The sequence below is a fragment of the Neofelis nebulosa genome, chromosome 7 (genome assembly GCF_028018385.1).
Source record: "Neofelis nebulosa isolate mNeoNeb1 chromosome 7, mNeoNeb1.pri, whole genome shotgun sequence".
NCBI lineage: Eukaryota > Metazoa > Chordata > Mammalia > Carnivora > Felidae > Neofelis > Neofelis nebulosa.
This window is the reverse complement of record NC_080788.1, coordinates 105,709,721-105,724,995: the sequence shown is the minus strand read 5'-3', so window position 1 is coordinate 105,724,995 and position 15,275 is coordinate 105,709,721. Positions and strand designations below refer to the sequence as shown.

General features: G+C 40.9%; 1 protein-coding gene across 3 annotated transcripts in view; it reads left to right on the top strand.

The window, feature by feature from the left end:
* Positions 1-15,275, top strand: part of SLC35F4 (solute carrier family 35 member F4) — a 360,561-nt gene that overhangs the window by 331,428 nt on the left and 13,858 nt on the right. For all 3 annotated transcript variants that reach the window (XM_058739164.1, XM_058739162.1, XM_058739163.1), the window contains exons 3-4: positions 3,430-3,727; positions 9,129-9,348. In XM_058739164.1, coding sequence (XP_058595147.1) covers positions 3,430-3,727; positions 9,129-9,348 — 518 coding nt within the window. The remainder of the gene's footprint in view (positions 1-3,429; positions 3,728-9,128; positions 9,349-15,275) is intronic.

The window sequence follows — 15,275 nt, the reverse complement described above, 5'->3', positions numbered from 1 at the left end:
TGCTATGTCCATGATCACTTCCTCTCCATCACTTTTCACCTGCATTTGCAATCTCTCCTTCCACTCATTCCTTCTGCTTTATCAGTAACATATCTAAAATCTCTTGCATCCTTAAAAACAATAATCAAACAGCAAACAACAACAACAAAATACTCCATCCAAAATAAGTGTTTAGTTGAAAACAAAACATAACTTGGAGAAAACTGGCCTAAAAAAATAAATAGAAGGGAAATGGAAATTCAGGGGACTCAGTTAGGGATGGGGGGCAGTAAACAAAGGTATACAGGAAATATGAAAGCCTCTTCTAGGGTACTACTAATTGGATAAGAGGTTTTTTTTTTTATATAAGAAAAGATATTTTTTTCAAAAAGTGACAGTATTTTAAAACACTATATCAGCACCTATTGACCCTAAGGCTAAGGCTCTTTTTAAAAAAATGAAGAAAATGGCATCATAAATCTTCAGAAAATTTTAATTGGCTTTAATAAGTTGCAGTAATATTCCTATTATCCCAGTTATCTGCAGAATAGAATGTTCCAGTTAATTAAGTATTCTGGTTAATAAGGACTTGCTTTATCTATCATATGCAAACTACAAATTAAATATACTGGTTGACAAAGACTTGCCATATCTGTCATATGCAAACTACACATGTCAAAGGCTGTACCATGAAAGATCACATGGGACGTAATTTACTCTTTCTGTGATGATTCAGAAGGCACTTAGGGTTATTCCAGGGCACCATAGAAAAATGAGAAAAGGAGAATAATCTGAAGAGCAGCTCACCATGCTTTCAGGAATACTATGTACTTAACCTCAAAACAAATCCCATGAGGCAAATATTATCACTGTTTGGCAGATGAAGAAGCTAAGCTAGAATCAGACATGTGCTCAAGGCCATACAATGGTTCTACTCATGTGTCCAAATTCCAGTGGCCTCTACCAGTAATGACTCTAATCCAGGCTCGTAGTAAGGGGTGGAACTCCTGGTATATCAGTTTGAAGGATACATACAAAACCATAAAGCTAAGCAGGACTGTCGAAAATTTTAAATGACCAGAAAAATAAAAGAGCTCTGTAGACCCAGTCTTTCTAGGGTATCTATAGGTGGTAAAATTAAAGATTGGCAACAATTACATCTAGTTAGCAGAAGAATGGGTCAAAGATATGGAGGGATTTAGGTGATGACTAATGTCATCAAAAGTACTGTCCATGGTATGGTGGCACCAAGCGACCTTCAGAGAAGGTGACAGTGAAGGCAGATATCAACTTAAAGGGATATTGAGAATCTCTGTAGGATCATTCCTCCTTTATGAGATAGTCCCTGAGAATTAACAATCTGAAATGTAGAGTATACCTTTCTCTTAGACATCACTCCTCTTCAACTTCGTACAAGACTACCATTCCCATCAGGAAACAGAAATTTTTCTCCAAATCACTTCTGAAACTCCCAGTGCTTGAATGGAGAGCTCAAGCCTGAAACCTAGACAGAAGGAGTGTTCAGAATAAAAGATTTGGAGCCTAGAGTCATGCTGACTTGGGTTCAACCTTGGACAACCTTTCACATAAGTCTCAGTTTTTTCATCTGTAAAATGGAAGTGGTAATACCTATTTAACTTAGTAGGTTAATGTTTCTCTCCCAGCCTCCCAAGACAAGAGTCTCTTATTCTACCCTCTTACTCATTTTATTTTCTCCCCTCTACTCTCTGCATAAGTCAGATGGTTGTAGGGAGGATTTGCAGAACTCTTATCAAGAGCAGGTATTGTCTATACACAGTAAAGGGAGCTAGCTGGCTCACACTTCGAGACTCAATGTCACTGCATCATGGAAGTTTCTCCTAATCACTTTCCACCCCATCCCTTAACCAGTGCTTCTCCTCTGCCTCCATATGGCCCAGTATCTACCACCTTTGGCCCTTATCACACTTGTGTTGGATGTGTGTTCTGGCTTTCCACTAGGATGTGAGCTCACGTCTTTCATTTTTGAACCCCTGGCACCCAACTAGCTAACCAGCTCCTGGTGATCTGATTGATTACCAAGTATTTTGTTGAATATATAAATAAAATAATACCAGTTTTCATCTTCTAGAGGCCTCTTCTAGAGGCCTTGGCCCTGAGAATTCAGTACGGTTTATAAGACTCGGAAGTCATGTGGTAATTGCTGTGTTTGTCATTACTTGGTTTATATTCCCCAATTCAGAATTCACCTTAAAGGCTTGCTACCCGCCCCTCCCCAAATAATTATAACACAAAGCCTTAGCTATGGGAAAGTTTTTACTCCAGCGGGGCAGTCACGCCTGGCTCATTAAGCAATAGGAGGGACACATTCAGCACAAGAGACTCAGCAGGTTCTGGAGAGGTAAAATGACTACCATCCACTCCCACTTGCAATCTGTGGACCACACCACTTTCTTAACCCCCGGGATAAACCTTGTGCTCAAAGGAGGTACCTGGAGGCAGGAGAGAACTTGTAGGCAATTCTGCCTCCTTTCCCTCAGGATTCTACCACCTGGGATCTCAGCCTGGGGATTCAGGATGACCTCTGCTCCCCTTTAGTTTCCTGAGAGGTGCATAAAGTTATTGTGTTGAACTTGTTTTCTCTATCAAGGGAGAAGGCCTTTATGATCGTCACTTTCAGAAAGTTTTGACTACTTTAATGTAAAAACTGCTGCTGAATTTTCTTAGTAAATGTAAAGATACAAAGCTGAACTCATTGTGCTCCCAGAAATACATTAAATAGTAATTTGTTCTGAGGTGGGTGGGAAACGATTTTGTGTCGTCAGGATTTGCCCTGTTCTTGGGGCACATTGCTCTTCAATTTAAGAGCCAGCTTTGCTGCACTTTAAGAAAATCAAAAACAAAAAAACACCTTAGTAGAGTCTAATGACAAATATTTATTTCTCACTTACTTTTTATGTCAGCAGAGACAAGGCTGCCTTGGTTGGCTTCTGCTCATTCTCCCACAGAGACTGAAAAGACAGCTCCTATTTGGGAATTTCCATTCTAGTGACAGAGAAGAAGAGCAAGAGAGTTTAGTGGGACCTTATCATGCCTCTTAACAGTTCTGCTGGGCCGTGGCATACCTCACACCTCCCTGCTCACATTTGATTAGACAAAGCAGGACATGTGGCCAAGGCCCAAGTCTCTGGGGCTGAAATATGTAATGCTTTTACAAGAAAGTGGGTAGGATACATGGAAGGGCAGTGTAGCATCCACCAAGTTCATGAGCATTGTCATGGCTTGGATGGGGGACGAGATATGTACTGTACCTTACAGAGCAGAGATTCTGGAGAGAAGGTGAGCCAGAGTTATCAGTCTCTTTAAATGATGGTAAAAAAAAGAAAAACACTGGTAATTCTACTGTGTGCCTCTTTGGTCGCTGTTTTATAACCTGATTTCCACACATTTGTATTCCTTTCCTGTTTTCAGGGGATGATGGAACACAGACTCATCCTGAGAACAGCAGCCAAGAAAACAGAATCAAGGCTCGCTGCCGGTCATGCACGTCCATGGTTCTGAAGGCCGTCTGGGGACTTTTGATCATCTTGTCAGTCTCATCGTCTTGGGTTGGAACCACACAGATTGTAAAAATTACTTACAAGAACTTCTACTGTCCATTTTTCATGACTTGGTTTTCAACAAACTGGAACATTATGTTTTTCCCAGTCTACTATTCTGGTCATCTGGCCACTGCTCAAGAAAAGCAGTCTCCAATGAAAAAATTCAGGTAGGTTTCATGTTAAATGGCCAACACGAGATGTTTTAAAATAACTTGATGAAAATCTCCATAACTTTATCTCTTTGGAATATGAACTGAGTTGACTTGGGGAGTGTAGAGAGCTCGGATCTAGGGTTGGTAATGAATACATGAGCACTAGGAAGAAGAATCTGGGCCCCCCACCAAAAAAATTACTGAATGTCCACCACATGACAGGTGCTGTGCTGGTGCTTTTGTAGATCTTATCTTAATTAATCATCACTGGTGGTAACATCTACCTTTGAGGGTGGTGGTATTATTCCCATTTTAACACAAGAGGAAACAGGTTTAGAAAGATTACATGACCTGTCCAAGGCCAATACTTCCAAATAACCCAGATTTCAATCCAGAATTATCTCTGAAAGTCATGTTTTAAAAGAACACACTAGTGTCTCAGGCCCAGAAAAAAAAAAACTGTATTCATAAGATTAATTGTGATAAAAACATTTGCTCAATATTCTGGAAGCTGTGGTGCCTAAGCAGATAAAGAGACCTGGTTTCATGCAAAAGGAAGTTTGGCCCTGATGGTTTAGAAGATGTCATTCTTTGCTGGCTAGGAGCACATGGGGCCTTCACTGTTGGTTCACCGGCTCTGAACCTGGTAGTGCCATGGTTCCAGTAGTTTCTCTGTGCTGAACTTGGCTTCTGCAGCGCCATCTTGGAAAGCTCAGGAAGCTGGCAGGACCAGCCCTACACAGCACCCAATGGGAAGGGGACAGTTGTCCACACCAGCTTATTGTTCCTTGGTAGAATGACAATAAATACATTTTGCAGAAGCCAAAATAACATTTCTTTCTTGCCCCTGTACTTACTGAAAAGAAGTGAATTTATCAGACAAACTGCAAAGCGTGTACCTTCAACTTCCATTTTCTATCACCAGCTTGGAAGTGCCCTGAAATATTAGAGTCACACTGTGAGCTGATTTTCCATGGTATCCATGATAATGCAATTAAAATTAAACAAAACCAATTTACAAAAAAATAAATGCTTTCTGGTTTGAAGGAAAGAAAGAAGTCTTATACCTATTGGTGACTGCTAAAGATACTTTGTATTTGATTCCCATCAAAATAGACATGATCTTGGGGGAATAAGGTCTTTTTTGTTTGTTTAAAATGTTTATTTATTGAGAGAGAGAGAGAGAGAGAGAGAGAGAGAGAGGAGGGGAGGGGAGGGAGGGAGGGGGAGAGGAGAGAGGAGAGAGGAGAGAGGAGAGAGGAGAGAGGAGAGAGAAGAGAGAAGAGAGAAGGTGGCGAGCCAGAAAGGGGCAGAGAGGGAGATACAAAATTGCAATCAGGCTCCAGACTCTGAGCTGCCAGCAACAGAGTCCCATACGGGGCTCACAAACCGTGAGATCATGACCTGAGCCGAAATTGGATGCTTAACCGACTGAGCCACCCAGGCGCCCTGGGGCATAAGTTCTTTTTAATAACAATATTTAATAAGCGATTGCAGGGGACATGATGATCAGACTAAAATTCTCCCTGTCTGAAAATAGTTTACCCCGTAGCATGTATGTTTTACTCCAGCGCTCCTAGGGTTTGGACACACATACTAATAAAAACAACAAAAGTTTAGTATGGGATGTGGTACCTCAGAACGCCTCAAAGCAAGCCAAGTGGGTTTTATTTAAGATAACACATTTACACCAAGAGGCTGCTGCTGACAGAAATGTTGTTTTGGGAATGAGTTTCATCTCCACTACATCTCTCATGTCTGACTAACTCTACATGTAGTGAGACCTGTGATTTGACGAGACACCTCCACCTGTTAGTGCAGGTAGAGTGAACTTGACCATTGCTGAAGCCGAATCAAAGAGCTTTTATTGTCAAGCAGAAAACATTGTCTTTGAAGAGCATATTCTCCAGAGGGCCCCTCCGTATGAGAGGTAAACATTGCCAGAAAATCCTAAGATCCTTGATCTTTTTGCCTTGTAGACTCATTAACACCATCTGCCAAGGAGGCCCTCCCCGAAGCTCTCGTGGCAGAACACGGGGAAAACAGACTTAGTGTGTGAGACTGGAAACAGAATTTGTCCCGTTGCGCCAGACCCTCTATTTTCTCATTTTCTTTGAATGGTATGAAAGCATTTTCAGTGGTTTTCTTATCACTAACCTCAAAAGAATTTTCAATAATGTATCAGATCTAGATCGTGGGAATTGTGCATTTGGAAATTGTTTTGGATATTACAATCATTTCATATAAACCATGAAGAGAATTTAATTGTATCACATGAATTTTAAATTTAATAAGAAAAAAATTTATAAGCCATAGTTTTGACAGGGGTGTTTCCTTAAAGGAAAAAGTCTCTAGAAAGCATGAAGCTAGAGCTAAAGATATATTTGTCTGTGTCATACACCTATGAAATGTGCTTAAGATGTCATCTGACATACAGAAGGGGTTCAGTAACTACTGAGTGCTATAACAATGTTGAACTTAATTAAATTATTAGTGTCCCCCAGCTTCTAAGCTTCAGTCTAAGCTTTACCACCCATCAGTGCCTCTTGTCTAGAAATTCTGATCTCATCATTCCAAGGAGAGACCAGTTGTTACTTGCTTATTGATAGAAATCCTTTCTTTTTTTGCATTTTCCCATTTCTTAGTACATAATGCTTAAATAGCATAAAGTTCTACACAGGTGACCTGGCGTTTGAGCGGAGAGCATTTTTTAATTCCTGCTATAGCAGTGACAAACAGGGAGAAGAAGGTTGGCAGTGAGAGGAGGGAGAAAGAGGGGAACACTTAGGAAGCCAACACCAGAGAGGGGGACTGGATGAGCCAGGTGAAAGGAACAATCTCCACCCCCTTGGGGGGGGGGGCTCTCCCTGTGCCTCCCCGTGGGTTCAGAATGTGTGCTCTCCTGCATTCAAAGTCTTTGCTTGAGAGCCCTGAACCCAGCATGATGGTGGGCTCTGGGAAGGAAGAACCATCCCTGGCCAGGGCCAATGATATGAAAAGAAATCCTTTCATCAGAAATGGGTTTGTTGTGGTTCTTCATAAATGTGTATTTAAAAAGCCATTTGGGGGGCGCCTGGGTGGCTCCGTGGGTTGAGCGACCCACTTCGACTTAGGTCATGATCTCAGGGGTACTTGTGACAGCACTGGGTTCTCTGCTGTCGGCGCAAGACTGCTTCAGATCCTGTCTCTGCCCTTCCCCCCGCTCGTGCTGGCTCGTGCTCTCTTTCTCTCTCAAAAATAAACACTGAAAAAATATACATATAAAGGAATATTTAAAAGTTTTTTAAATACATAAAAAGCCATTTAGTAGTTACAGATATCAGGATGAGCCCATGACTCTGAATGCCAGCTCTCTCTGGCAGACTTTCTCACAGGGCAGATCCCTTTGGGAGCACGACCAGAATGCAGAAAACGAAGAGAATGCCAGGATGTCCCATGCAAACTGCTGCTTGGTCTGTGTGTGGCTCTGATTCACTGTATCTCCTTGGCTGCAGGGCTTGAGAAATGCTGTCCATTTCCCTGTGTGAGTGTGTGCAATTTCTGTTTACAAAAGAATTTGTTTTTAGGTTATTTCATCCCTTCCTTGAAGTTTTGTCTCTTTCAAGTTAAAATTTACCTTCAGGAAATCACATTTTTTAAAAAGTTTATTTATTTTGGGAGAGACAGCACGTGAGTATGTATGAGTGCAAGTGAGGGAAGAGCACAGAAAGAGTGGAGAGAGGGAGAATCCCAAGCAGGCTCCTTGCTGTCAGCCCAGCGTGTCTCGGGGCTCAAATCCACGAACAAAACCGTGAGATCATGACCTCAGCCAAAATCAAGGGTCCTATGCTTAAATCACATTTTTATTTAAAAACAATCCTTCCTTTTTCGTTGTCTCCCACATAAACAGTAAAACTGTTACACAGGTTTCTATATGTGCAATATGCATTTTTAACCTCCCTGGATTTGCTGGCCTACAATTCCCAGAATTCTCAGCTGCTGGGAAGCAGCGTTCGCCATGAGACTTGACATTGAAGGCCATACTCCAATGCTTAGAGCCTCACCACTTTGTCACTCCCTCCCTCCATGTGGCCCTCCTGTGGAGTAAGTTGCTTCATGCATGTGAGGCAGACATTGGCTAGAGATTACTTTGGTTTGCAATACTTTGAGGCACAACTGTTTCTCTTCAGAAAAACTTAGAAGAAAAACTAATGCTAATAACCAACTAGAACTGCGTAATTTCATTATAACCATGCAAACATTAGGAACTTGTTGCTTAAACAAGATATTTATGCTACTCTTGAAAACACTTCCTGGAACATTATAGTTGCCCAGTAAATGCTTGGATGTTCATGAACAACTGAATAAAAAAAATAAATCTGAGTTATCCCAATGGCGAGCCTATTTTCAGCCCATAGTCAAAGTTTTTCTATCTTATCATTATTGCTTGTCTGTATCACTAGTTTGAACATTTTAATTGAAATGGCACCTTGGTTTAATCATCAAATAGGGGTACCTGGGTGGCTCAGTGGGTTAAGCGTCTGACTTTGGCTCAGGTAATGATCTCACGGTTCGTGGATTTGAGCCCCATGTTGGGCTCTGTACTGATGGCTCAGAACCTAAAGCATGCTTGGGATTCTGTGTCTCCCTCCCTCTCTCTCTCTCTGCCCCTGCCCCACTCACACTGTGTCTCTCTGTCTCTTTCTCAAAAATAAACATAAAAAAAAATAAGCAAATAGAAATCAAATCAAAGATTTAACGGAACTGATTATTTTTATACAATTAAATTCATGTAATTCCTCCAAAACAGCCAATTGTGTGTATATAAATACAACTTGCATTTGATTATTTATTTATTTACCATTTGGAGGTCATCACAGAACCTTCCTTCATTTTTTTTTTCCTGTCTTAAAAATGCTTGAGGAAAAACAAATTATTCAACTGGGCAGAAACATAAGGAAGAGGCATAGTCTTTTAGGAAAAATAACATTCCAAACTGTGTGTGGCTCTCCACCCTATGTGAAGCTGCAAGTTGTCTATACCTGTTCACACGGTAGCGACCCTCCTGGTCCTATTGCATTTGCCCATTGGGAAAGAACCTTCTCTCTCTTCTAACAGTAACTCTGAAAATGACTCATTTCCCTATTTCTCCAGGCTTCTCTGAGAAAGTTCAGCAGCAGAATGGCTGTCCCAGCCATCTCGAGAGAATATCTAGATAGGAAAGGGCCTTCGCTCTGCGCCTGGAGAGACATGGGCTCTTTTCCACGGAACCCTCTGCCCCTGTAGTGGCCCAGAGATGGGAGGCCTGGGTTCAGTAAGTTCCACAGATGCATGATGGGCATTGGCGTTTGTGCTCTTGCCAGAAAATGACCGTCAAGAGTTAGACAACACAAAGTATGTCACAATTAATACCTGACAACCTTTTTTTCTCTCCTAGGGAATGCAGTCGGATTTTTGGTGAAGATGGTCTGACATTGAAGCTCTTCCTTAAAAGAACTGCTCCTTTTTCTATTCTATGGACTTTGACTAATTACCTGTATTTACTGGCTTTAAAGAAGTTGACAGCCACGGATGTCTCTGCTCTGTTCTGTTGTAACAAAGCCTTTGTCTTCTTGCTGTCGTGGATCGTGCTGAAAGACAGGTTCATGGGAGTGAGGGTAATGGCACACTTGATTCAATGTGTGAGGCCACCCGTAATTGTAGATCCTTGGCATCAGGAGTGCTGCTTTGTTTCATGAAATTTCTGTAAAACTTTCCCCATTGGGTCTGAGTACAAATTAGAATTTGAAGATGCATTAGAACACCCAGGCAGTTACAATATCATGAAAAGACAGAGATGGTCTCCCTTGGGCAGTCGGCTGATTTCGACAGGAGGCCCTAAAACAGAGAAGATAAGTTCTTTTTTTTAGAATGAATGGTGTGACCAACTCCTTCTATCCTCAGGGTGAAGGGGTCTGGGAAAATTAGCCACAGCAAAGATTTTGATTTTTTTTTTTTCAGTCGCCATACGTTGGGACAATTCCCTCATGCTTTCCCTCCCCCCAGCCCGAGATGGATATAATTAACATTGGTGTAAGTAGATAAGGTTACCAAACAGTAATTAAAGTCACTGGTAATGGCACAATGCTGTTAAAAGTGGCTATATATCTAGCGTGGCTAATCCAGAAATGGAACGAAAAGCACCAACTTGTACTTTGGGGTACAGGTCCTCAATTGAACTGTATTAAACTTTCACCGACCACTTCAGTTCTGAGTTTATTCCTTTCAGAAGTGATACGGACTTCTTAAAAGATTTTATCTTGCATGCTTGTTCTGTTAGATTGATGGAAAGTCATGGAGGTTTCAGGAGCCAGAGCTCATTCATGTATCTGGAATGCCACCATGACGAAAATACTGAGAAAATAATTCTTTAGAAAGAGTAGAAATGAAATGAAAAGCCTTTTCCCAGAAGATAAACATCACACAATTCTTCTCTGAAAGAGATGTCCAAGACTGGATGTGAAACATATTTTGCTATCAAAATATTGTTCTTACTGCAATGGTCCCAGGGTCCTTGTCCCCCTAATTGCTGAAATTAATATTAGAAAGAGAGTTGATGACAGCCATTAACCCTTAAAACTTTAATAATCATAATCAGCAAATTCTGATTATGTCTTGGGAGATGCTACTCAGAAATTCAGAATGGAAGCTTGACATGAACGAGAAGTAGAAAGCTACAGTAGAAGACAAAATGAGAGGGGCAACCGGGTGGCTCTGTAGGTTGACTTCGGCTCAGGTCATGATCTCACGGTCCATGAGTTTGAGCCCCACATCGGACTCACTGCTGTCAGCCTATCAGCACAAAGCCTGCTTCAGATCCTCTGTGCCCCTCTCTCTGCCCCTCCCCCACCTGTGTTCTCCCAAAATAATAAAAAATGAAAAATAATAAATAGAAGAAGATAAGATAAACTCTGAATCAGTCCAGGATGCATTAGAGTATACCCAGATATGGTACCAGCCAATCTTAGATTTGACATCCAGAAAGCTTAGCATTGTGTTTTTGCTCATCGAGCACCCGTGCTGGCTGCCTACCATCAGGTACCCTGACAAATCCTGGAGAGCGGCGACCTTCCCTGCACTGCTTGCTGCCCCATTCAGGATGGGCTATATAATTCGTGGGACCTAGTGTGGAATGAAAACACAGGGATCACTCTTTAAAACAGTATCAATAATTTCAAGACAGCAACAACAGAGCATGAAACCAAGGGCAAGGCCCTTCTAATCATGAAGCCCTATGCATCTGCACAGGCCATATGCCCATGAAGCCAGCTCTGCCTCTATTTCGAATACCTAGAATAATGCAGGGGACAAAATGGAGCTCAGTAGATATTTGAGGATATAGTAAATAAATTCATGTTTACAAGGACTGTCTCTTTTCTATTTGCTAGCATCATGGATTATCCATGAGAGTTTGGAAGGCCTTGTCAGAAGAAGGAGAAAGAGAGGAGATATAGGGTCTTTTTTTGCCTTTTCAATGACATCTGAATACTCAAAGGGAATCAATACATTCACTATTAGATTTACCAGTGAGAAAATCAGTTGTTTTAGAGTGAATTAATTCATTTAACCATGGAACTTAACTGATGCAAGATGTCCTATCAAAAGAGGTTCTGTGTTTGAGAGTTAAAAAAAAAACTCAGCTGTGTAACTTATATTTAAACCAAAGATTTAGGAAATCTGCCAAGAGGCAACAAACCATTGCCATTTTAAAATTGGCATCTATAGGGGCACCTGAGTGGCCCAGTCGGTTGAGTATCCAACTCTTGATTTTGGCTCAGGTCATGATCAGCCCATGGATCAAGCCCCACATTAAGCTCTGCACTAAGTGTGGAGTCTGCTTAAGATTTTCTTTCTCTCTCTCTCTCTCTCTCTCTCTCTCTCTCTCTCTCTCAAATAAAAAATTAAATAAATTGGCATCTATAGTGGGTTCAATGATGGTCCTCAATAAGGTGCCCACATCTTCATCCCCAGTCCTTATGAATGTGACCTTATTTGAAGGCGTAATTATTTTTTCTTTTCCATTTTGTATTATTTTTATTTTTTTTTTGAATATGATTTATTGTCAAGTTGGCTAACATATAGTGTGTAAAGGGTGCTCCTGAATTTTGGGGTAGATTCCCATGGTTCATTACTTACATACAACACCCAACGCTCATCCCAACAAGTGCCCTCCTCAATGCCCATCACCCATTTTCCCCTCTCCCTGCCCCCATATGCCCTCAGTTTGTTCTCTGTATTTATGAGTCTCTTATGGTTTGCCTCCCTTCTTCTCTTTGTAACTATTTTTTCCCCTTACCTTCCCCCATGGTCTTCTGTTAAGAGTCTCAAGATCCACATTTGAGTGAAAACACAGGATATCTATCTTTCTTATTTCACTTAGCATAATACCTTCCAGTTCCATGGAATCATGAAATGGCGTGATTTCATTCTTTCTCATTACCAAGTAGTATTCTATTGTATGTATAAACCATGTCTTCTTTATCCATTAGTTGATGGACATTTGGGTTCTTTCCATAATTTGGCTATTGTTGAAAACACTTTGCAGGCACAATTAACATAAGGATTTAGAAAGAGGAGATCATCCTATTTAGGTGGCCCTAATTCCAGTAACAGATATCCTTATAAAAAACAAACACACAGGAGAGACACACAGAAGAGGAGAAGGCAATGTGACCAGACAGAGATTGGAGTGCTGTGGCCACAAGCCCAAGAAAGCCAGGGAAGCTACCAGAACCTGGAAGAGCCAAGGGATGCTTTCTCTCCTAGAGCTGCCGCTGGGAGCATGGGTGTGCTGGATTGTGAACTTCTGGCCTCCAGAACTGTGAGAAAATAAATTTCTGTTGTTTTTAGTCATCAGGTTTGTGGTAATTTGTTACAGCAGCCTCAGGAAACTAATACAGCCTCTGTAAATAATAAGACCCAATAGAAAAAAATGTTAAATAGCCAAAGAGCACTTGTTAATAAATATACACATACATTTATATACATAAATTAAGATATCATAGATGGCAAAATGGTAAACAATGTCAAGCATGCTGGTAGAAGTCACGTGTTTTTCTTCTTAAATGACAGAAAATGCTTCACTCCTCACTGTGAAACATTAGGAAGTGTTTAATGTCATGCCAAGGTGTAATTTTAATGATGCCCATAATCAGGTCATGGAATATGAGAAGAACCAAAACATATTCAGCATTTTGCCTTTTGACAGTATCAGCCATTCTTTTTTTCATGAGACATATTGAGAACATGTATAATTGGGTCATTTGAGAAATTAAAAGAGGGCAATTCGAATACTGACAACATAAATGTAGTTTTTATTGCCTACGTCCATAAGTAATCAAAGCATGGCCTGCAAAAGCCACTCCACTTGGACTATTCTCTTTTTTTTTATAGTTAAAGTGTTGCTTTCTTTTTAAAAAAATGTTTTGTGTTTATTTATTTTTGAGGGAGACAGACACACAGAGTATGAGCAGGGGAGGGGCAGAGAGAGAGGGAGACGCAGAATCCAAAGCAGGCTACAGGCTCTGAGCTGATAGCACAGAGCCTGACATGGGGCTCGAACCCATGAATGGTGAGATTATGACCTGAGCCAAAGTCAGAGGCTTAACTGACTGAGCCACCCAGGTGCCCCTGAAAGTGGTGCTTTCAGTCGTCAGATTAAAATGTGTATTTTTGATTCATTCTGAGGCTTCAGTGGTTTACAAATTGACAGTTTTTGGATTATAATTTTCATTTGACCCCAAGAATGATCACATTTAAGATGATCACATTTCCTACTTCTATTTTTCACATCAAAAACGATACCATGTGGGCGCCTGGGTGACTCAGTCAGTTAAGTGTCTCTCGATTTCGGCTCAGGTCATGATGCCATGGTTTGTGGGATCAAGCCCCGCATTGGGCTCTGTACTGACAGTGGGATCCCATTTGAGATTTTCTCCCTGCCTCTCTCTGCCCCTCCCCCTTCACACCCACTCACTCTCTCTCTCAAAATAAATAAATGAACATTTTAAAACATGACACCATGGACAGAAAGAAGGATGCTTGAAGTTGTAAAACCAGTAAATATGTGTTTCTCTGGAGCACTAATTGGCTAGAAATAGCAATGCTTACAGAAAATTACATATTATGAATAACTTGTTAATATTTTGTGTTTTTTTGGAATATTATTTGAATTACAGATGGAAAGGTAATTTTGTTGTACAATTATATTTCTTTCATAAAATCATTTCAGCCAATTTGCTGGTAAACATTGTTGTGTTAAAAACCCTTTCATGACCAGTTGCTTATGGCTGATATATGATCATCCCATGAAAATTAGTAAACTTTTTAAAAAGATCTTTCTTTTTTAATTGCACAACTATTGGTGAGAATTCAGCTCTTTCAGCTTTGAGGAACTTGCCAGGTTCTCATCTTCAAGAACCTATCTTGTTTAGCTACAGTTCTTAAATTCATGAAAACCAAAGAAATTGCATTAATAAAAAAAGGTTCTCCTCAAAGAAAATGAGCCACTGGTTGGGGGTTTTCTTCTCTGTCTCTGGTATCAGTTTCACTCAAATTTAAAAAGTAAATGTCAGACTGGAAAGTTGAAACTCTTTCTTTCAGATCTTGTCCCTCCTTTACGTTTTATATTATTGATTGAAATTTTTCTTTCATTTTTAAATTTCCTTGAACGTAGGGAGAAAATTGGTCAGTGGTAAATGGTTCAGCAGACCCCCAAACTTCCTTAGCAGATTCAGGAAATGAATTTGTGTCTCTTCAGTTTGACACCCACATATTTCCTAGCTGTAATTGGGTCCCTATGCAGTTAACTTTCCAAACCGTGCCTCGTTTGGACACTTTCCAAGATCCGCCAAGGACCGACTGGAGTATGTCAGTTAAACTGAATCTTTCATTGCTCAACCTGTACTTCTCCAAATTCAAATTGGGCTCCAGAGTTCCCTAAATCAGGGCCCTGGAGGTGAACTCTTACTAATTCGTGCCAATATTACATATTTAGATAAGATTCAAGGTAACCTTTTGTTTACATCTTGCCTTTGGTTGACATTGATGCAGTAGCTGTACTTTCATGTGCACTGCAGAATCTTCTACCCAGAACCTTCATGCTTCCTGGAGGAGGCACCAGAGGATGGGTAGCTGGGCTCATCCTTTTCATCCCCCTCCTGGCAGGAGAAGAATTTGTGAATACAGAGGAAAAAGATGAGGTGGAATGGCTCTCCAATGTTATGCACACAAGGAATCCGTAACCCCTTAACAAGATGTCATCAACAGATCTACTCTAGTCTCCACATGTGCCTGTTAGGTCTTTCCATCTGGCATTTCTTTCCCTCTTTTCCATCCTGGTCTCCCTTTGAGATCATTTTCAGACAGATTTTATTCATATAAAAATAGATGTGTGTGTAGGGGGGTGGAGCGTGGGAGTCTTGGTTTGGGGCTCTGAACTCCTTGGGTTGGACCTGTCCCCAGGCACCCTCCACCCTCACACACACACACGCACGCACACACACACACAATCTGTACAGCTATATACTGCCCACTTCTTTCATTT